The sequence below is a fragment of the Sus scrofa genome, chromosome 5 (genome assembly GCF_000003025.6).
Source record: "Sus scrofa isolate TJ Tabasco breed Duroc chromosome 5, Sscrofa11.1, whole genome shotgun sequence".
Lineage (NCBI taxonomy): Eukaryota > Metazoa > Chordata > Mammalia > Artiodactyla > Suidae > Sus > Sus scrofa.
Genome location: NC_010447.5, coordinates 9,712,205 through 9,734,042, shown reverse-complemented (window position 1 = coordinate 9,734,042; position 21,838 = coordinate 9,712,205). Strand labels below are relative to the sequence as shown.

At 52.4% G+C, this 21,838-nt stretch overlaps 1 protein-coding gene across 7 annotated transcripts in view; it reads right to left on the bottom strand.

Annotated features, from left to right (window-relative positions):
• PLA2G6 (phospholipase A2 group VI) overlaps positions 1-20,234 on the bottom strand; it is a 64,113-nt gene extending 43,879 nt beyond the window's left edge. Inside the window, exons 1-3 of one of the 7 annotated variants that reach the window (XM_003126052.5) lie at positions 20,116-20,183; positions 10,152-10,186; positions 9,799-10,052 (exon numbers count right to left, since the gene is read on the bottom strand). In XM_003126052.5, coding sequence (XP_003126100.2) covers positions 9,799-10,007 — 209 coding nt within the window. In that variant the 5' untranslated portion in view covers positions 10,008-10,052; positions 10,152-10,186; positions 20,116-20,183. The other 6 variants (XM_021091493.1, XM_013988206.2, XM_005655513.3 and 3 more) reach the window with 6 other exon arrangements.

Here is a 21,838-nt window from a genome sequence, read left to right as displayed (position 1 = left end):
AGGTGGTTCTATGAAGACTTTAAAAAAATCAATAAACCCCTAACAAAACTGAATCGGGAGGAGAGAAAACACAAAGTACCACCTTTTCTGATCTTTCAAATATTAAATAGAAAAAAAAGAGGACATTATGAACAACTTTATGTCAATGAATTTTTAATTTTTATTTTTATTTTTCGGCCACGCCCGTGGCATATGGAAGTTCCTGGGCCAGGGATCAAGTCTGAGCCACAGCTGTGACCAACGCTACAGCTGCAGCAATGCCAGATCCTCAACCCACTGGGCCAGGCTGGGGATCAAACCTGCACTGCCTCAGAGACAATGCTGGATCCTTCACCCACTGCACCAAGGGGGGCACACCTACGCCAATGAATTTGACAACATAAAAGTGGACGAATTCCTTGAAAACACAACATACCAACATGAACACAAGAAGGAGAAAATCTGGTGGTGCTACACCTGTTAAAGATACGGAATACATATTTTTTTTTTTATTTTTTGTCTTTTGTCCTTTTTGTTGTTGTTATTGTTGCTATCTCTTGGTTCTTGGGCCGCTCCCGTGGCACATGGAGGTTCCCAGGCTAGGGGTTGAATCGGAGCTGTAGCCACTGGCCTACGCCAGAGCCACAGCAACGCAGGATCCGAGCCGCGTCTGCGACCTACACCACAGCTCACGGCAACGCCGGATCGGTAACCCACTGAGCAAGGGCAGGGACCGAACCCGCAACCTCATGGTTCCTAGTCGGATTCGTTAACCACTGCGCCACGACGGGAACTCCCGGAATACATATTTTTAAAGCTTCCCACAGAGAGAGCCCCCAGCTCAGATGGCCATCTGAAATAATATCAATCTTAAACAATTTCCAGAAAATAGGAAGATTACTTCTCAGCTCCTTTTCCGAAGCCAGCTAAAGCGGACAGCAAAACCTGATGAGAATATTTTTTTTAAAAAAAGAAAATCTGGAGTTCCCATCATGGCTTCAGCGGAAACGAATCTGACTCGTATCCATGAGGACGCAGGTTTGATCCCTGGCCTCGCTCAGTGGGTTAAGGATCCAGCGTTGCCATGAGCTGTGGTGTGGGTCGCAGATGCGGCTCAGATCTTGTGTTGCTGTAGCTGTGGCGTGGGCGCCAGTGGCTACAGCTCCAATTCAGCCCCTAGCCTGGGAACCTCCATATGCCATGGGTGCAGCCCTAAAAAGACCAAAAAGAAAAAAAAGAAAAAAAGAAAAGAAAATTATAGGACAATATTTCTCATAAACATAGATGCTAAAAATCATAAACAAATATTTGATTTAATCTAGGAATATTCAAAAAGGATAAAGGATATTAGGAGTTCCTGCCATGGTGCAGTGGGTTAAGAATCGACTGCAGTGGCTCAGGTCACTGCAGAGGTATGGGTTCACAGCTGTGGCTCGGATTCAATCCCCAGCCCAGGAACTCCACATGCTGCCAGCGCAGCCAAAAAAGAAAGACAGCATTGTATTGGTGCAAAAAAGGAAAAATAGAGCAGTGACTAGAAACCAGTCCCTTCATGGAAGAACACCTGCTTTACGATCGACATGGCTTCTAGAGCAGTGGAAGAGAGCAGTTTGTGATAAAAAAGGCCCAGGAAAACTGAATCTCTGACCAAAACAAGAAGAAGAAACTTGAGTCCTATTTCACACTGCACATTAAAAAGAAAAAAAGAAAACAAAAAAAATCTCCAGGAGCTCCCTGGCGGTCTAGTGGTTAAAGGACCTGGTGCTGTCACTGCTGTGGCTCAGGTTTGCTCTCTGACCCAGGAACTGCCACATGTTGGAGGCATGGCCAAGCACAACGAAAATAACCCTCCAGGTAGATTATCAATCTAGTTCTCAAAGGCAGAGCAATAAAGTTTCTAGAAGATAATACAGGAGACTATCCTGATGACCTCACAGTAGAGAAGGAAGTTCTTAAATAGTACACAGAACGCGTCATAAAGAAGATGAGTGAGCTTGACTTCCGAAAGGCTGAGAACTCTTGTTTATCAACAGACACCATCAGGAAAGTAAAAAGGCAAACCAGAGAGTGGCAACCACAACACACATAATCAGCAAAGGTGTGTATTTAGAATATGGATACACAAAATACACCTGCCAAAACTCTGCGAGGAAAAGAACTTTATGTTTGAAATGTTCAAAACACCTGAGCAGGTAGGTCATCCGAGAGGACTGCCGAACGGTCAGTCTGTATCAGAGGGGCTCCCCTGCATATGTCGTCAGGCAAACACAAATTAAGGCCATAATAGGAGTTCCTGTTGTGGTGCAGCGGAAATGAATCTGACCAGAAACCATGAGGTTGAGGGTTTGATCCCTGGCCTCGCTCAGTAGGTTAAGGATCCGGCGTTGCTGTGAGCTGTGGTGGACGCCGGCAGCTGTAGCTCTGATTAGACCCCCTAGCCTGGGAACCTCCATATGCTGCGGGTGTGGGCCAAAAAGGACAAAAGACAAAAAAAAAAAAAAAAAAAAAGCCATAATAACACACAACTACACACACTGTAATATGCACACACAGTGGAATGTTACTCAGCCATAAAAAAGAATGAAATTCTGACATTTGCAACAATGAAGATGGACCTAGAGAGGGACTGTGCTTAGGGAGAAAAGTCAGACATAGAAAGACAAATATTCAATATCATCACTTACATGCTGAATCTAAAACACAAAACAAACGATATACGTAACAAAACAGATACAGATATAGAGATATAGAGAACAAACTAGTGGTTATCAGTGGGGTTTAGAACTACGAGATGCAAATACTATGTATAAAATAGATAAGGAATTCCCTGGTGGCCTAGCGGGGTAAGGATCTGGCATTGTTATTACTGTGGCTTGGGTTCAATCCCTGGCCTGGGAACTCTGGCATGCCAGAGGCGTCGCCAAAATAAATAAAATAAACAAATAAAATAAAATATAGAGGGAATAAAAACATATTACACAACAAATGGCAAAATAGAGCCATTGTTTTATAAGAACTTTAAATGGAGTATAATCTATAAATCATTGAATCACTGGGTCATGTACCTGAAACTAACACTGTAAATCAACTGTACTTCAACCAGGAATAAAAAATTTAAAAATAAAAAATAGGAGGAGAGGAATTAAAGACCGCTGAAAACAGGCAGTGTCTAAGGGGACAGTGGAGTTGAGAGATTTTTTTTGAAAGCATGTTTGTATAATGATGGAAAATACCCAGTAAAGGGGGGATTATGTAGGAGAGAGGGGCAAGAGTTGCCGAAATGATGTCCTGAGGTGTGGATGAGGACCCTGAGGGGGAAGGGCTTGGGCTGGATGCAGGGCTGCTGCATCTCTGGGGGCAGCAGGGAAGGCCCCGGATGCAGGTTCGGGGGACAGGGTGGAGGGAGCTCTCGGGAGTTCTCATCTCTTGCAGTGGTTTCTGCTTTCTCAGGAAGACAGAAGTCAGGCCGTCAGCTGAGAGTGAGCACGGAGAGGTGGGGCCTTAGGTGGAGGAGAGAGGGCCAGGCAAGGCTTCCAGAGAAATGTAGGCTTGCCGAACGCACAGGCTCCCTTAGCAGCCCGGCCGCGCTGTGCTGAGCAGGTAGGGGCAGTGGTCACGAAGGCTATTCCTCCAGCCACGGTGGAGAACGGGGATTGACTAGGGCTGGGGTTTTGCAAGCAAAGCTGATGAAGAGAGAGACAGACACACAAGCAGAGAGTGTGCGGGCTGTGATGACAATGGAATTTAAGCTGCGTGAGAAGGGAAAGCCAGGAGAGGGATGAGGCCTGTGAAGAGGCCACCATCCAGAGGTGGGGAACCTGGCACTCACAGGACCACAGAGAAGGAGCTGGAAAGACAGAAGGCAGAGATCGGAAAGTGCGGTGCTTGAAATTTGTGTTTATGGAAGAGCTGCTGTTACTGGTGGTGACTGGGTCCAGGCAATGGCCGTGTGGACCAGGAGAGGTCAGGCACCAAGAGCCCAGGGTGCGAGGAGAGGCACCAGTCACCAGAGTCAAGGCAGGAGCGGCGATGGTGAGAGGAGCCCTGAGCCAGGGCGGGTGTCTTTGAGGATGTGGGGTGGCCCCAGGGCGGCAGGTGTCTGCTGCCAGGAGGGAGAGTGCGTGGCCGCCTAGGATGAGGAGCAAGGAGGACCTCGCACCCTCGGGGCCCGTGGGAGGGGGACGGGGGAGACAACTCTGGAGAGGCCTGCAGGGGAAGCAGAGCCAGATCCGGGTTAGAACACGGAAGTGAAAGACAGATTCAGAGAAAAGGGAAGGATCCGGAGGACACCTGGGGCTGTGTCTCCTCTCTCTTCCACAACTGAGCCCGCAGACTCAAGGCCCCGGCAGCCGCATGGGAAACCCCTGCCTGTGCATAAGCCTCAGTGGGGGACCCAGAGGCGGTGGGTGGGTGGGGGTGAACCTCAGGAGATGACAGGCCAATGTGTGGAGGTGCGTTTAGGGGGAGGAGAGGGTCCCTTAGGACTTGCAAGGAGGTTCTGGACTGAAAAATGGCCAAGAGCCATCAGGCTGGAGGGGTTTCTAGTCTCTAGTTTGAAAGCTGAGCACAAGCCTGTCTCGGCTGACCCTCCGAGGGGCTCCTCCCGCCTCTCCCCGCCTTTGCTGTGTCCCCTCTCTCACAGACCTTCTCCGCCTGAAATCTTCCTGACCCTTTAAGGTCCATCTCTAACCCAGCTACCCCAGAGGAGCTTTCCCCACCCTCCCATCAAGCACACTTGTGTCTTCAGTGGATTCATCCATCTATTCAACAAAAATGTCCCATGCCCCTGCGAGCGCTGGGCACGAGCTGGGCATTAGGAGGAATGATGCAAACCCAGGCCCTGACCTTCTGGAAGCTCTGCGGCCTGGTGGGGGACAGAGATGCACAGACGCGTGGCAATCCAAGGCAGGAGGAGCCCAGGACAGGACTGAGGGAGAAGGTGGGGGTGGGGACAGGCTCACACAGCGGGGACCCGTGAGTTTGGCCAAGGAGGGTGGGAGGCGCACTCTTAGCGGCAGGGAGAAAAGGGCAAAGAAAAAGTGGAAAGGGGTGAGGTTTGTCCAGGGTCTGACACGAGCCCATTACAACACCTTCCACACAGCATGCTGGGTCCTGAGCCACCGTTTCTGGCTACCGCCTGAGCCCCTGGAGAGCAGAGACCTGCCCTTGCTAAAGGGGGCCGTGGGCTGGATAAACAGTGAACCCGCAAACCCCGGGTGTCCGGGCAACGCCCCAGTGCAGAGGGGCTCAAAAGCCCGTCTCTCTTTGAGAAGCAAAGGTCGCATGTCACACACACTTTGCTCACCCCTCCCAGGATTCCTGGGAAGTGCAGCCCTGCTTCTGCTTGAGATACCAGCGAGGGCCTGGCCGGGCTCATCAAATATCATATGCCACCAGCAAATGCCAGCAGGAAATGATTAATTCCTCCCAGGAAGAGGACGGACGCTACCCAGCGGTGCCACAAGTGACGGGCGTGGGGCTCACCCCAGAGGAGTCGGGCCCCTGGGCCATAGCTCTGCTGTGGAGCAGCGGTGTGACCTTGGGAAAGTTACTTACATTCTCTGAACCTGTGTCTCCTCATCGTCAAGGGGATGGATAACAGCCCCGCCTCCGGGGACTGTGGCCCGGATGTTCTAACACAGACCGGCGGCTCACAGACACGGACAACGCAGAGATGCTCTCACTGTGGCTGGTGTTGGCCGGCATCCAATTCTCCACCCACGGGGGTGCTGGGGGCCTCCCAGTCCCGAGGGAAGAAAACCTGAGGCTTCAGAAGACCCCGATCCCCTCCTCCATCCTGACGCTCAGGGGCGACAGAACGACAGGTGCCCCTCTACCTGGAGGCGGGGAGGAGGGCCTGACCTCCGCCTCCGACACGCCTAAGTACTCTGGGGACAGTTCCAAGCCCTCCAGGCGAGTAAAGCAGGAGACTTAAGAGGAACCTCGGCCCCCTGAAGCGGACGTCGAGTGCCACGCAGCCTTCATGCCACAAAGAGCAAAGTGCCCCCTGACCCCTGCCGCAGCCCTCACTCCCAGTTACACCTCAGGCCTTGGAAGCACCACGTCTGCGGCTCTTCAGAACCTCAGCTCGTTGGGAAGTCGGGGTGAGCAGGTGTAAGCTGTTACACATGGCGGGGAGCAAGAGCAAGGCCCCGCTGCACAGCACAGAGAACTCTACTCAGTGCCCTACCGTGAACCGTAATGGACAAGAACATAAAAAGGAATGTATGGGGAGTTCCCGTCGTGGCGCAGCAGAAACGAATCTGACTAGGAATCACGAGGTTGCAGGTTCGATTCCTGGCCTCACTCAGTGGGTTGAGGATCCGGGGTTGCTGTGCGCTCTGGTGTAGGTCACAGACACGGCTTAGATCCTCCGTGGCTGTGGCTCTGGTGGAGGCCGGCAGCTGTAGCTCCGATTTGACACCTAACCTGGGAACTTCCATATGCTGCGAGTGTGGCCCCAAAAAGACAAAAAAAAAAAAAAAAAAAAAAAGAGAAAAGAATGTATACATATGTATACCTGAATCACCTTGGTCTTACAGCAGAAATTAACACATTGTCAATCAACTCTACATCACTTTTAAAAATGTTATGAATGCTTTAAAAAAAAAATGTTAAAATGCTATTTTAAAAAATCTTCAGCTCCAGCATCCCACCCTCTAACCTCTACCCCTGCTTCCCAGCTCACTCCCTCAACCCCCTGAATCCAAAAGTCTCTTAGCCTCGACAGGATAATGACAATGACAATCGACCAAGGACAACGACGACGACAATGATGGCAGACAGCCTGGCACACAGTGGCCCTCGGTAAATGCATCACATTCATCTCACCCCCGACATGTGCCAGGCAAGCTGGTGCTGGGGAATCACTCCAGGGAGAACAGGACAAGCCCCAGCCCTGCCCTCACGGGATCTGTAGTCTCCCAGGGAGGCCCTCTACCAAGCACAGGGCCGGGGTGCCTGGGGACACACAGCAGAAGCACACCCTCTAGCCTGAAGGGCAGGGGAGGCCGAATGGAAGTGAGGCAGGCAAAGAAGAAGACAGTGTTCTGGGCCGGGGTGAGAGTCCAGGCCAAGGCCAGGAGCACAGGGTGGCGAGAGCTGAGGCCAGAGGCAGAGGGAAGCCCCACCCTGGCCCTGTGGAGCCATGCTATGCACCTGCCGTGCTAAGGAAACAGGGAGCCCTTGAGGAGTCCAACAGGGGACTATGCGGTCAGACCTGCCCTCTGGAAAGACCATTCTGATGCAGTCTGGAAGAGGATAGGAGGAGAACAAGACAGCAGGCAGAGCAATGGGCTGGGAGGTGGGGTGCGGCAGGAGTCCCCGTGTGCAAGGACCACGGCCTCTAGAGAGCTGGCAGCTAGGTGGACTGACACCCGGCTGGAATACAGGCACACTTCCCAGCCTCCCTTGCAGTTAGCTGTGGTTATGGAACCAAGCCCAGGCCAGTAGGATCTAGGTGGAAGGCATGTATCTAGCTTCTGAGAAGAGTCCCTAAAGGGAAAGACAGAGCCCTTCTTCACCCCGCCCTTCCGCCTTTCTGCTGGCTGGAAAGGTGGCTGTGATGGCTGGATCTGGCGTGGCCATCTGGGACCATGTGACCTAGAGAATGGAGACCATACATGGCAGAGCAACAAGACAAAAGGAGCCTGGGTCCCTGAGGAGGCACTGCCACACCAGCCCCAACTGCCTTGGCTATCACTTAAAAGGAAACTAAAATTTTATCCTGCTTAGCAAGTCTTATGCAGGGCTTTCTATCATTCAAGTTGAACCTAAGCCTAATTGATCCCAGAGAAGCAAATTCAAGATGTGCTCGGGAGGAGAACCCAAGAGAACTCAAAAATGACCTGGATCTAGGGGTGAGTGAGCTCAAGGAATGAAAGGTCCCTCTAGGGTATCTGGACTATGCAGCCACACAGATGGATGGTGACGCCATTTGCTGAAACAGAAATGCTTGGATGGGAGCAAGTTAGAGAGAAGAAGCAGCCTCTGGAGCCAAAGGAGGGATGTCAGGAGTTCCAAGTAGAGCGACTTGGGCTTAGCTTGAACCCCCACCCAACGATGCTCCCTGTCCCGTCTAAATACATGGAAACAACAGAGCAGCACAGAAAGAGAAATGCATTAGGAACCAGAAGACACTGATTATTCTGCTTCTCCACTGCTTCCTGTGCAACCCTGGATGAATCGTTTCCCATCCCAAGCCTCAGTTTTCTCACCCATAAAATGGGTACTGCCTTCCTTGCTTATCTCGTATAATGAGCTGTCAGAGGATGTGTGAATGTACCACACGTGAAAAGACCGTAAACCATAACATGCCACGCGATCTGGGGTGGTAACAGCAGAAGTGCAGTTAATAAACTGTTGGCAAAGGGTTTAACGCCCTGGTGGCAGAAGTCTGCCCTCAGTGGGGCTCAAGAAGACAGACAGAGCATCCTGACAGGACTCGGGATGAGTCGCACTTGGAGGGTGGTGGAGCCACCAGGGCCGGGCACCTCCAACGAGAGGCTCGGTGGCCCTCCCGCGAGTGCATTCAGGCCTGGGAAGGAACTCTGAAGCTCCAGGGCCAGCCAGAGGGCATCAGCTCAGGCCCATCTGTACCCAGAGTCTAGACTAGTCCTGCTGTGTGAAAACTGGCGTCTATACTGGCCCCTGAGCCACGTTCTCAGTCCAGTCACCCACTGTGGAGCCTGGTCCTGAATTCTCACCCGATGGGCCAGGACACTGACATCCTGCCTCACTCTCATCTCGGTGGCTGGAACCTAACCTCCAGCTTGCCACATCCCGAGCCTCCTCCCGCCAGGCCACCTCAGTCAGAGGGATCCCCGGGAGTCCCCTCCAGCCCCACCTGTCACCAAAGCCCTGGGTGCACCCAGCATCAGCCAGGCCATCTGCCCGCGGTTCCCTCCCCTATGCCTCTGCAGGTCTGGAAGGCCCTTGTCCAAATGAGTCTACGGAACACAATCCTACTTCTTCCAGGGCAGCCCCCCAGGAAGCGATCACCTCCTCGTGTCGCCACTGTCCGCTCCGGTGCTGCCCCTCTTCACTCCCCACCCCCACCCACGTTATGGCAAGTCCCGGGCTGCCTGCAGCCACCCCCACAGACTGCACATTCCTGAAAGGCCCACCGCATGTTTTGTCATCTCGCTGAGCCCGCTGGGCCTGGCCCAGAGCCCGGGACTCTGGAGACACTGGCGGTGCTCGAAGCATGTTGAGCAGTTGGGTGACAGGACAGCCAGATGGGCGAGCCAGTGAGGAAGGGCCATCAGCACTAGCCGGCTCCATGCCAGTCGCCGAGCTCCTATGGACCCGCGTTTCAGGTCCTTGGCCACTCCTCTTCCCTTTCCCCAACCAGCCCTGCAGCTCCTCAGTTCCCTCGGCCCTGTCCTGGGATCCCACCCTTTCCTCTAGCCCCCGGGGGGCCCAGCGCGCCCTGAGCCACGCAGTCGACTCCTCCTAACCCCGGTCAGACCCCAGCCAACCAGCCCCGACCAGGACCGTCAGGCCTTAGAGACCCAGGGCTTCAGATGATCCCTGGGCCTTGACCTTCTCGGCTTCCCCATCCTTCCTCCCCTCCTCCCTCCGCATGCGTCGCGCAGGAACCAGTCTTCCACCCCCAGCCCCTGCTGCCAGGGCCCTGATGGGCCAGAAGGTGCGGAGTCCAGGAAGCCCCTCCCTCTGTTCTAAGGGCAGGGCTCCCCCGCCCGCTCCCCAGGCCCCTGAGATGTGGACCCGGAAGAAGGTGCTCTTGGCCAAGGGACCCCCAGGCGGGGGGGCTGGGAGGAATCAAAGGGCCGGGGCGCGGGACCCACCATCACCCACCGGAATCCACTCTGGGGGTTCCTGGGGTTGACCAGGATGCAGTCCCATGTGCGACTGGAAACATTCTGTAACAGAATCAGCTGCCCTTCCTCCCGGACCCGGGCGCTTGAGACGTAGTCCACCACGGCCACCTCCTTCACCCGGAACGGGTTGGAGAACAGGGTAGTGACGCTGCTGAGGGTATTGACCAGGCGGCCGAAGAACTGCATCCTCCGTGGGGCCGGCGGGGAGGCCCCGCCGCCTTCCCCCTCAGGCTGGAAGAAAACGGGGTCTCTGGTCAGCCGGGCTCCGTCTCCCATGCCCGCCTCCCCACGCGCAGCGGCCTCCTGCACAGGCGCCCAGACGGTCCCCACCGGCGCTGCTCCCTGGATTCTGGGCCTGGAGGGACCTGAAAAGGAGGGGAAAGAAAGAGAAACGGCACTGAGTGGGTGGGAAGAAGGGGCGATGGGAAGTCACAGAGCTACCACTGCGCCCAGGGGACCAGGACTGTCCTGCCCCTTCCCCCCACCCCCCGCCCCCCGACCCAGCTTCCCCGGCAGAGACTCAGTTTCCTCCTCTGCAGTATGGGGGTGTCGTGATCAAAGAAGATGGCTGATGTGACCACAGGGGCTGGGTGACACTGCCCTGTGCCACCAGGGGGTCTGCACTCTGTCAAGGATGGAGTCAACTTTTTGAGACTCAGAGAGCTTGGCGTGGGTCACTTCAGCTCCACAAACAAAACCAGTGTCCCCTCTCTCCTGGGTGCCACAAGGGGACCAAGATCGTGTCACACTCCATCGATGGCAGGGGCACTCTAACACTTGTCTAAAACCTTGGGGGCTGCTACGCTGCTGCACAAGAGGCCCTGAGAGAACGCAGAAAGCCCCTCAGAAATGAGTATGAACGGCAAGACTTGGGAACAGGAGTTCCCATTGTGGCTCAGCAGGTTAAGGACTCGACGTTGTCTCTGTGAGGATGTGAGTTTGATCCCCGGCCTCGCTCAGTGGGTTAAGGATTCAGCACTGCCGTGAGCTGCGGTGTAGGCGGTAGATGCAGCTCAGATCTACATATGCTGCCGGTGTGGCCAAAAAAAAAAGAGAAAGACTTAGAAACAGCTACATATGTTTGGGTGGAAATTGCTTCATAGTCACAGGGTCTGCTATGGAAACTGTCCCCAGTTTGGATGACAGAAGGAGATGTCTTATTTCCTGGGTTCCCAGAAAGCACACCATCCTAAGGCAGTGCCACCAAAGCTGGGTGACAATCGGCTGGAGGTCACCCTATGCCTCTGTGCGAGGATGTCACCTGCCAAAGGAGTGGGTCAGACCCTGAGGACAGAGCCGGGGAGTGTGGGCACCCTGCGGGGAGTGGCCACATGAAAGACACTAGCCATATCCTGGCCTCTGAGTGGAGGGAGGATTAGCCCCGGATAAAAGGAAGGGCAAAAAGCCTACAAAGAACCATCTACTAAGGGAATAAAGGGGGTCCCCGGTGGCGGCGCAGTGGGTTCAGGATTCGGCATTGTCACTGCGGCGGCTGGATCTGCTGCAGTGCAGATTCAATCCCTGGCCCGGTCTCGAGCCTTGGGCACGCCCCTCCCTCCAAAAGGGGGTAAAGGTCAAGCAGAATCATTGCACCAGGAAACACTCACTGCTCACTGCGCTCTTCCTGGAGAGTCGGCCCTAAGCGAAGCACTGCCTGTGCCGGTGTCATTTAATTCTCGCCACCTGGGTGAGGCCGAAGGCCCGAGCACACACCACACCGTGCAGCTCTGGAGCCGAGCTGCATTCAAATCCCAGCCTCCCCACTGAGCAGCTCGGCACCTCGGGCAAGTTACTTAACCTCCCCGGTAACAGGGGGTTCCTAACAGGCCCTGACAACAAGCCCTGGAAGGGAGTTAATACTCAACAAACACCAACCCCTCTGGAGTTTGATCAACTCCCTGTTGCAGGTGAGGAGCCTGAGGCTTGGAGCACTTGAGTGAAGCGCTCTGACCGTCTGTCCTCCGAAGATGCGGTACAAACAGACCCTGGGAGGCGGTTTCTCCGCCTTTAAAATGCAGACAAATGCTCACTTCTCGAGGGTTGTGAGGAGTAAATGAGAACATCCGTGAGGATGCTTAGACCTACGTCACGTTCCTTCTTTATTCCGTACTTAGGAGGGTAAAGGACAGAGGCGCTGGGGTACCTGCATCCCTCCCTCCACAGCCAGGGGCGACGGGAGAGCCCCCAAGTGAAGGCATGGGACTTGGTCCTGGGAGAAGAACCTCCCCAAACAGAAGACACAGCAAGCACACCAAGAGGCATTATCACAATTTTGGTTTGGGCACAGAAACGGAAGCATCGCCAACATCACTAGGGAAACTGTATGACACGACAACCCCAGAGACACCCCGTGGTCATTCAAAGCCGCTATTGTAAAGGTTATAACAATTCAGGGAGGACACGTGGCACCGTCGCAGGCTCAGTGGCACTGGGTCCACGACGCTCTCGGGGCTGCTCTAGGCTGCAGGTTGGGCCTGCGAAGCCCCTGGCTCCCAGTGCAGCCTCTCCCATCAGTCCCACCTGGTCGGCTCCAAACCACGCATGAATCCAGAAGGAAAGCTGCTTCACACCTCCTTGCCTGTCTGTACCGATCCATCCACCCAGATTTTCTTTCCTCTCCTTGTCTATTTGGAAAAGCCCTGATCCTCCTGCCAGACCGTACAGGTCATAACACACACCAAACACTCACGTGCCCCTGAGCTCTGGCCTCGCTCCAAAGGCTTTATACATACAGGTCATTTCACCCACATGGTCACCCTAAGAAAGGGGTACCATCTTTATCCTCAATCTACGTACGAGACAATCAAGAAACAGAGAGGTGAACTGCCAAAGCAATCCTGAGGAACAAAAAGCCAAGCAGGAGGCATAGCTCTCCCAGACTTCAGGCAATATTACAAAACCACAGTCATCAGGACGGTGTGGTACTGGTACCAAAACCGACATACAGACCAATGGAACAGAACAGAGAACCCAGAAATAATCCGAGACACCTACGGTCAGTTAATCTTTGACAAAGGAGGCAAGAATATAAAATGAAAAAAAGATAGTCTTTTCAGCAAGTGTTGCTGGGAAAACTGGACAGCTGCATGCAAATCAATGAAACTGGAACACACCCTCACACCATGCACAAAAATTAACTCAAAATGGCTTAAAGACTTAAATGTAAGATAAGACACTGTTAAACTCCTAGAAGAGAACATGGGCAAAACAGTCTCTGATATCAACCTTGCAAATGTTTTCTTGGGAGTTCCCATCGTGGCTCAGCGGTTAATGAGCCTGACTAGTGTCTATGAGGACGCGGGTTTGAACCCTGGCCTCGCTCAGTGGGTTAAGGATCTGGTGTTGCCATGAGCTGTGGTGTAGGTCACAGACAAGGCTTGGATCCCGTGTTGCTCTGGCTGTGGTGTAGGCTGGCAGCTGCAGCTCCAAATTGACCCCAAGCCTGGGAACCTCCATATGCTCTGGGTACAGCCCTTAAAAAAGACAAAACAAAACAAACAAACAAAGTTCTCTCAGGTAAGTCTCCCAAAGCAACAGAAATAAAAGCAAAAATAAACCCATGGGACCTCATCAAACTGAAAAGCTTTTGCACAGCAAAGGAAACCAGAAAAAAAACCCCAAAAGACAACTTACAGAATGGGAGAAAACAGTTTCAAACGATGCAACAGACAAGGACTTAATCTCTGAAATATACAAACAACTTATACAACTCAACAACTTTCTTTAAAAAAGACACATGTACCTGCATGTTCATTGCAGCACTATTCACTATAGCCAAGACATGAAAACAACCTAAATGTCCATCCACAGATGACTGGATTAAGAAGATAAGCTATATATACACAAGGGAATACTACTCAGCCATAAAAAAGAACAAAATAATACCATTTGCAGCAACATGGATGGAACTAGAGACTCTCATACTAAGTGAAGTAAGTCAGAAAGAGAAAGACAAGTACCGTGATATCACTTATATCTGGAATCTAATATATGGCACAAATGAACCTTTCCACAGAAAAGAAACTCATGGACTTGGAGAACAGACTTGTGGTTGCCAAGGGGGAGGGGGAGGGGAGGGATGGACTGGGAATTTGGGGTTAATAGATGCAAACTATTGCATTTGGAATGGATAAGCAATGGGATCCTGCTGTGCAGCACTGGGAACTGTGTCTAGTCACTGATGATGGAGCATGATCATGTGAGAAAAAAGAATGTATACATGTATGTGTGACTGGGTCACCTTGCTGTACAGGAGAAAATTGACAGAACACTGTAAACCAGCTATAATGGAAAAAATGAAAATCATTAAAAGTGGAAAAAAAAAAAAAAAAAAGAGAGACAGAGAGAGAAAGAAATGGGCCCAAGGTCACACAGCTAATAGGTGGAGGAGTAAGAACTACAAAGAGCCAAGATTGGGTTGGCTCTAGAGTCAGAGCTTTTTTTTAAAGGGCTGTACCTGAGACATGGAAATTCCCAGGTTAGGGGTTGAATCTGAGCTGCAGCTAAAGGCTATGCCACAGCCACAGCAATGCAGGATCCAAGCCACATCTACAACCTGCCTGACAGCTTGCAGCAATGCTGGATCCTTAACCCACTGAGCGAGCCCAGGGATTGAATTCGCATCCTCATGGATACTAGCCTGGTTCTTTTTTGTGTGTGTGTCTTTTGTCCTTTTAGGGCTGCACCCAAGGCATATGGAGGTTCCTAGGCTAGGGGTTGAATCGGAGCTGTAGCCACCGGCCTATGCCAGAGCCACAGCAACTCGGGATCTGAGCCGCGTCTGCGACCTACACCACAGCTCACGGCAATACTGGATCCCTAACCCACTGATCGAGGCAAGGGATGGAACCCACGTCCTCATGGTTCCTAGTCGGATTCGTTTGCGCTGCACCACAACGGGAACTCCTAGTCAGGTTCTTAACCCACTGAGCCACAACAGGAACTCCTGGATTCAGAGCTTCTTAAGAGCAAAAGCTCTTTTTTTTTTTTTTGTCTTTTTTGCTATTTCTTTGGGCCGCTCCCGAGGCATATGGAGGTTCCCAGGCTAGGGGTCGAATCGGAGCTGCAGCCCCCGGCCTACGCCAGAGCCACAGCAACGTGGGATCCGAGCCGTGTCTGCAACCTACACCACAGCTCATGGCAATGCCAGATCCTTAACCCACTGAGCAAGGGCAGGGATCGAACCTGCGACCTCATGGTTCCTAGTCGGATTCGTTAACCACTGTGCCACGACGGGAACTCCTAGGGCAAAAGCTCTTAAGAAGCTTCACTTCTGCACACTCAACCCTAAGACAAGACTTGGCCCAGAGAAAGCCTCTTAAAACATGAGTGAAAATTATGCACAGCAAAAAACCAAACCAACAAACCAAAAACTGATAGAAAACATACCAAAATGCGAAGGCTGGATGAGGGTATTAGGTTTATAAGCAATTTTTTTTTTCCTTTCCCTTATTTTCCAAATGGTATAGAAAATGATCACATATCTTTTAAAGAAGGCAGAACTGTAGGCTGAGCCCGTGGGCCTGTATCTGGAGAGTGGGGGTGGGGGTGGGGTGGGGGGAATCAGGGCCGGCTCACAAGAGCAGCACAGAGGCTTCCCAAAGGGCAGGCCTCAGCATCAGGAGAGGCACTCAGAGGAGGTGGGGGTCGGGAGCGCCCAGCTCCAAGGGCCCACCTGGGTTAAGGAGGAGAGTCACAGCGGGAGTCCAGCAGGGTGGAAGGAAGACCCCCTTCCTCAGGGCCCCAGGGGTGGCAGCCAGCACCCCCCCCCCCAGCCCCCGGAACTCCCCTTGACAGCAGCCTGGCCCCAGAAAGGACAGGCCTGGCTCTCCTCCAGCCTTCCAGGGTGGGCACGAGAATGAAATGACACAATGGAGAGAAAGTGGGATGCTGGCCACTGTAGCCACTGCTGTCACGAGGTGGAAGAAAGGAAATGAAAACCCAGGGCCACATCCTGCACCGATCACAACAGACCGGCCTTATTTCTGTCCCCTTCCTCCCAACCCACCACCTCTGACGCTGGAGCCCCCGGTCTTGCTGGCACAGCTGCAGGGATGGGCACTGGGCTGGGGAGCAGGGTCTGGGCACACACAACCCCGCCCCCACCACTGCCCCCTCTGGGCTATCCCTGCCATTGTCACCTGTCCCAGAGCCCGCAGTCAAATAAGTGAATAAATCTCTTCTTGTCCTTCCAGACTCATCATGCGCCTCTGCCTCCAAGAATCACACCCTGTCTCTTCTCGGCCTCGGTGCACCTGCTTCTTCCTCTGGGCCCCACCCGCCCAGTGTAACCCCACTAAGCACCTACCCAGTGACGACGCTCTACATATTGGCAGGGGGTGTCCCCTTCCCCCATTTATGGGTTTATCCAAGCACTGAGCACACTGTTCCTGCCTCACAGTGGGTGTTTCATAAATGGCTGGTGAATGAATGAGAACAAATGAATGAACCAACCAAAGGTCCCAGGAGCCAACAACTTGGAGGGGCCCCTCCCTCCTCTCTTCTTCGCGGGGAGGGTGGTAACAGACCACACCCCGCTCCCCACCCACTCTGCCCACAACAGCAACCTCGGGGGAGCTCACTCCTGCAGTGAGCTCTGCTCTGGAAAATTCAGTGCTTGAAGGTGAGCTCCTTTGCCCTCCAGGCAGGGAAACGCTTCAAGCTCTCTGTTTAATGAAGCCTGGCTGGGGGTGGGGGCGAGGGGTGACAGGACCCCACGGGCAGCAGGGCAGGAAGCTGGCCACCTGGGGGATACTGGGAGCACACGCAGCTCTGCTGGAGTTGGAAATCAGGCTTCACCAGCCCCGGCAGCTCATGATAGGATGTCCCGTGACTGGAACGCTTGGCACAGGATGGCCTCCGGTGCAGCCGCAGTCCCCCCCATGCGCCGCGCTGGCAAGACAGGCTGAGAACACGGGGTCCAGTCAAGCACCCCGCCTGCCCTGTCCCCTGCGGGCTTCCTTCCTGGAGCCCTCGCCATCTGCGCCCAGCACGCGAGCCCAAGGTACATCCTCTCACGAGGCCACCTTGCTTTCTGGCTGGCAGAGAGCCTTCATGGCTGCTAGCTGCCTGGAAGCTCACAAATATCCATGAGATGTTTATCCCTGTTTGGCATATGAGGCAACGAGAGAGAGAGGAAATGGGAGGCGTGGCCTGGCGGCTGGACCTGTACTTTCTTCCATAGACTCCAGACAACACTAGGCAGAGGGCCTGCGCGGAGCACAAGGGCGCTCAATTAGTGCACAAGGAGAGACTGGATGAGTGCAGGGATCAGGTCACATGTCATTTCCAACTTCCATCTGAGCCTCTGCGCCTCCAAGGCTGCCTCCAGACCAAACATCCCTCCACCTGCTCACCTGGACCCCAGCTCGTCCCAGACTCTTCCCTAAGCCAGAGAGGAATGGGGGGGGCGGCCCTCCTGCCCCTACACACCCAACACCACCTGCTTAGCGCCAGATGCCCCACCAAGTTTTGGGGTAATTATCATATTTATTTCTCAAAACACACATAAGAGAAGCTATCCTTTTCCCCAAGTTACACACAGTTAACTGAGGGGCAAGAGGTGATGTCATCTGCCAGGATCTGAACCCAACGAGTCGTAATCCTCAAGCTGCCTTTGGGGAAAATCCTGAATGGAAAGTGGCTGAGTGAAGCTTGGTGTGTAGTCCCCTGTTCCCCGAAAGCCAAGGCCCTCACTGTCACTGATGTGAGTCAGGGCAAAATGGCCTTTCTGAAATGGAAAAGGCGTCTCTTTCATTCACTCTGCTCAGCGGGACCACGGATGGAGAGCAAACTGCCCAGAACTACTGCTGAAGTTCCCGAGCACAGGGGACCTTGATGGCTTTAGGAGATCTTTGGGCTGGTGGCATGGTACATACTGGGTGGCCCGTTTTATGATTCCCTCTACAAATATTGATCAGTGATCTATTCTGTGGCAGGCAACATTACCACTGCTGAGAACACACTGGCGAACAGACAAGATCCCTGCCCTCCTAGAACTTCACTTTAGAGAGGGCTGTAATAAAGAGGATAAACAGGCAAAATATATATACAGGTTCTGAATACTGATAGGTGTTCAGGAGTAAAATGAACCAGAAATGGGTGATAGGAAGTGTCCAGGTGGAGACAAATTTTTGATAGGGTGACTAGTCCTCACCAAGAACTTAACTTTGAATAAAGACAAAGTAAATGAAGGCAAAAGTCATATGGATACGCAGATGAAGCGGTTTCCAGGCAAAGGGAAGAGCCTGTGCAAAGGCCCTGGGGCTGGAGTATCCCCTCACTACAACCCCCCACCCCTTCCACACACACCCAGTACAAATGTGCAAACACACACACACACACACACACACACACACACACACACACACGGCATTTAAATTCCTCCTTCCTCTATGTCTTGCGGATGTCATTGTGCTGAGTGAGAAGGAAACTCCCTCTGAGAACACTGTCATCTAACAAGAAAGTAACCCCTGAAAAGGAGAAAAAAGTACCCTGAGCCCTGAGACAAGCCAGAGACCCTCCCAGAGCTTCACTCCCAGAGCAGAGTGATTACACAGGCTCTGGAGTTAGAAAGTACAAAATTCAGATTCCAGCTCCAACCCCTCAGGCAACTCAAGTGCCCTCTCTGCCTTCTGTTACATGGGAAGAGCACTGGCTCTGAGGGTAGCCTAGCACAGAGTAAACACCTCACCAATATTTGTTAAATAAATGAGAAAGGAATGAATAAATGGCAAGGAGAGTATATAAAAGAGGCTGACTCATAGCAGAGAGACAATAAATTTGCCAAATGCTAAATGAGAGACTGGTTTTTCCCTCCTTGATTTCTCATTCTATTCCTTTCCCTTTTCTGCCTATGGCACAATAGCAAACCCACGCATTTGTACAGGACCACGCTGGTTACAAAGTTTGGCTTTCCACTTTTTCACAAGTTTTAAATCTCATAGCAGCCCTAGGAAGGCAGGAAATACAATCCCCCTGTCACAGATGAGAAAACTGAGACTCGGATAGAACACAGCCTACAAACGCCAGGAAAATTTTAAAGCAGAGACAATAACAAAAACACTGCACTCAGCCCAAGGGTGGAGCATGTGCAATGCTAAACCGAACCTGCCTGACATCCTGTTGGGTGGGTAAGAGGGCAGGTAAGGGAAAGATCCAGAAGCTTAGGGGAAGGGAAGGTATTTGTTTGGGGTCACATGCGTAGTCCATTAAAAAAACTGGCACAGATCCCTGAGCCCTGTGCCCTCCCTGTCCCACACCCACAGGTCTGCTGGTTCCAGTCACATGGTCACACGGGCCACGCGCTTCCTGTCACCAGCTTCCAGGTCATCAGTGGGAGCAGGAGGTGGACACAGGATTAACAGATAGGGAGACTCCAGGGTGACTAGGATAGGGAAAGGAGGGAGCATGGGGGTTGGGGGTAGGCACAGGAGAGACAATAAGCACGGAGAAGCAGGCAGTTAGAAACAGGGGGAAAGGGGTTCCAGTTGTGGCTCACCAGGTTATGAACCCCACCAGTATCCATCAGGACTCGGGTTCGATTCCTGGCCCCTCTCAGTGGGTTAAGGACCGAAATTTAAAAAAAAAAAAAAAGGATCCAGGCTTGCCCTGAGCTGTAGTGTAGGTCCCAGACTCAACTCAGATCCCATGTGGCCGCAGCTGGGCTTAGGCCAGTAGCTACAGCTCTTATTTGATCCCTAGCCTGGAAACTTCCATATGCCTCGGATGCAGGCCTAAAAAGACAAAAAAAAAAAAAAAAAAAAAATGGGGGGAGTGATGGAGAACAGGGGAGACAGATGAGAGGAACGCAGAAGACAGAGGTGAAGTGGGTGATCAAGGAACACACTGAGGTGAAGTCGGGAGCACTTAGAAAGGCACAGGAAGGAAGGAAGCTGGGGACAATGAATGGGAACCAGAGTGAAAGCTGGGAGCACGAAGGGGCACTGAGAGTTGGGAGACGACTGGAAGAGGTTGACTCAGGAAGTGAGGGATAGACGAGAGGCACTCAAGAAAGAAAGAGGTACTGAGAAGGGTCCCCGGGTCCCCGAGGGAACGCAAGTTAGAGATGAGACAAGAGCCATCACCAGATGGGAGCTGGGAACGATGGAGGATCAAAGGGTGGAAGCTGGGGGGCACTCAGAGGTCAAACAAAGGTTAATGGAGGACATGCCTCAGAATCGGGGAACAAGAGTATGGGCCGAAACAGGGTCCCGGTGGAGGCCAAAGAATCTAGGGTGCCGGGGAGATTTGGGAAAGGGCCCCCTGGCCCCGCCTCCCCTGCATCGTCACTCACCTCGGCTTACTCAGCACTTCTACTTCCTTCTACTTCCGCAAACAGACGAGCCCCGGGCCACGTGACGTCTCGGCCCTGCTCTCCGCCAATCACCGAAGCCTGTGCTTCGCGAGAGGCGTGCTTGGGCGGGGCCCCGCCATCTTTTATAACTGCCCAATGGAAGGGGCTCCCACGACCGAGGGAGGCCGGGCTTTGGGCTGGAGCCAATCCTCGGCGGCGGGGCGCGGCCATGTCTGTGCGGGGCGGAAGGTGCACGTGACCATTCTTGGGCAGACATGTTAATAGGAAGTCGGAGTCTCACAGTTCTCCGCCTTCCGCCTCCGAAAAAAAACGGTTGGAGGCATGAGGTCTGATCCTAACCTAATGACAGCTCGTAAAGATAAAAATAAAACCGACAGAGCTGTAGGGCATAACAAGCAGTAACCTGTTTTGATTTTGCCGGTACCCCCCAAGCCAGGGTTGCCAGATGTAGCAAATAAAAATACAGGACACCCAGTGAAATCTGTTTTCAGCTGGACAGCCAATAATTTCTTTTCTTTTTTCTTTTCTTTTTTTTTTTTTTTTTTGTCTTTTGTCTTTTTATTGTTGTTGTTGCTATTTCTTGGGCCGCTCCCGCGGCATATGGAGGTTCCCAGGCTAGGGGTCTAATCGGAGCTGTAGCCCCCGGCCTACGCCAGAGCCACAGCAACACGGGATCCGAGCCGCGTCTGCAACCTACACCACAGCTCACGGCAAAGCCGGATCGTTAACCCACTGAGCAAGGGCAGGGACCGAACCCGCAACCTCATGGTTCCTAGTCGGATTCGCTAACCACTGCGCCACGACGGGAACTCCCAATAATTTCTTAGTAGAGGCAAAAAATGCTAAGTATAGTTAAGCTAAAAAATTATTCCTTGTTAGCTGGCAGCCCTATCCCAAGCCGATCTCAGGAAATATCTTAGCATCTTTAGCAGAAACTTGAGCAAATGACATGGTCTCTTTGAACGCCTCATCTGAGAATTGGGCACAGTAATATCTCATAGTGTTGTCATGACTGGAGGTAAATTAGTCCCCCTACGGGCACACAGTGGGATTTGGATAAATGACAGTTGTTAGGATTAGTAATGCCGAGAATGAGGTGCGTTAAAGAGAAGGGAGGAGGCTGGGTTTTAGTCATAGATCCGCTTCTGACTGAAAAGATCGTGTCCCCTCTCCAGCCTGCCAGGCTTGGTTGGACAACTTTTCTTCCCCTAACGATTCCCCAAACCTAGATCTAGATAAATTCTTATGGGAAGGGTAATTGCCTTTTGCCATTCCTGTGAATAGAAGAATATGTCTACCTGTCTGTCCTAGATATCAGTGCCCAGACCAGGCAGCCAATGCAACTGAAGCAGGATTTAATTAAGAAGCTAAACAGGTTGTAAAACTAACCACAGTAGCTACTATTTGTACCAAGCTTTGCCAGTTACAAAGTAACTTGACTTCACACCCATCATCTCAGGATAGTAGTTACTCTTACTCATATTTTACAGGTGAAGAAACAGCCTTGAAACAGATTAAAATTTTGTTCAGGAGTTTCAGCTTACAGGTGAGAGAATGTGAAGAAGACTCAGAATTCGCAATGAAAACATCTTGCCCTCCACACCCCAAACAATTGAAGTTAGGGCGATGGTTATCAGGGAGTTTGCAAAAGGGCAGGCATTCCACCCACTGCTGAGCAATCTGACTTGAGAAACCTCAGAGG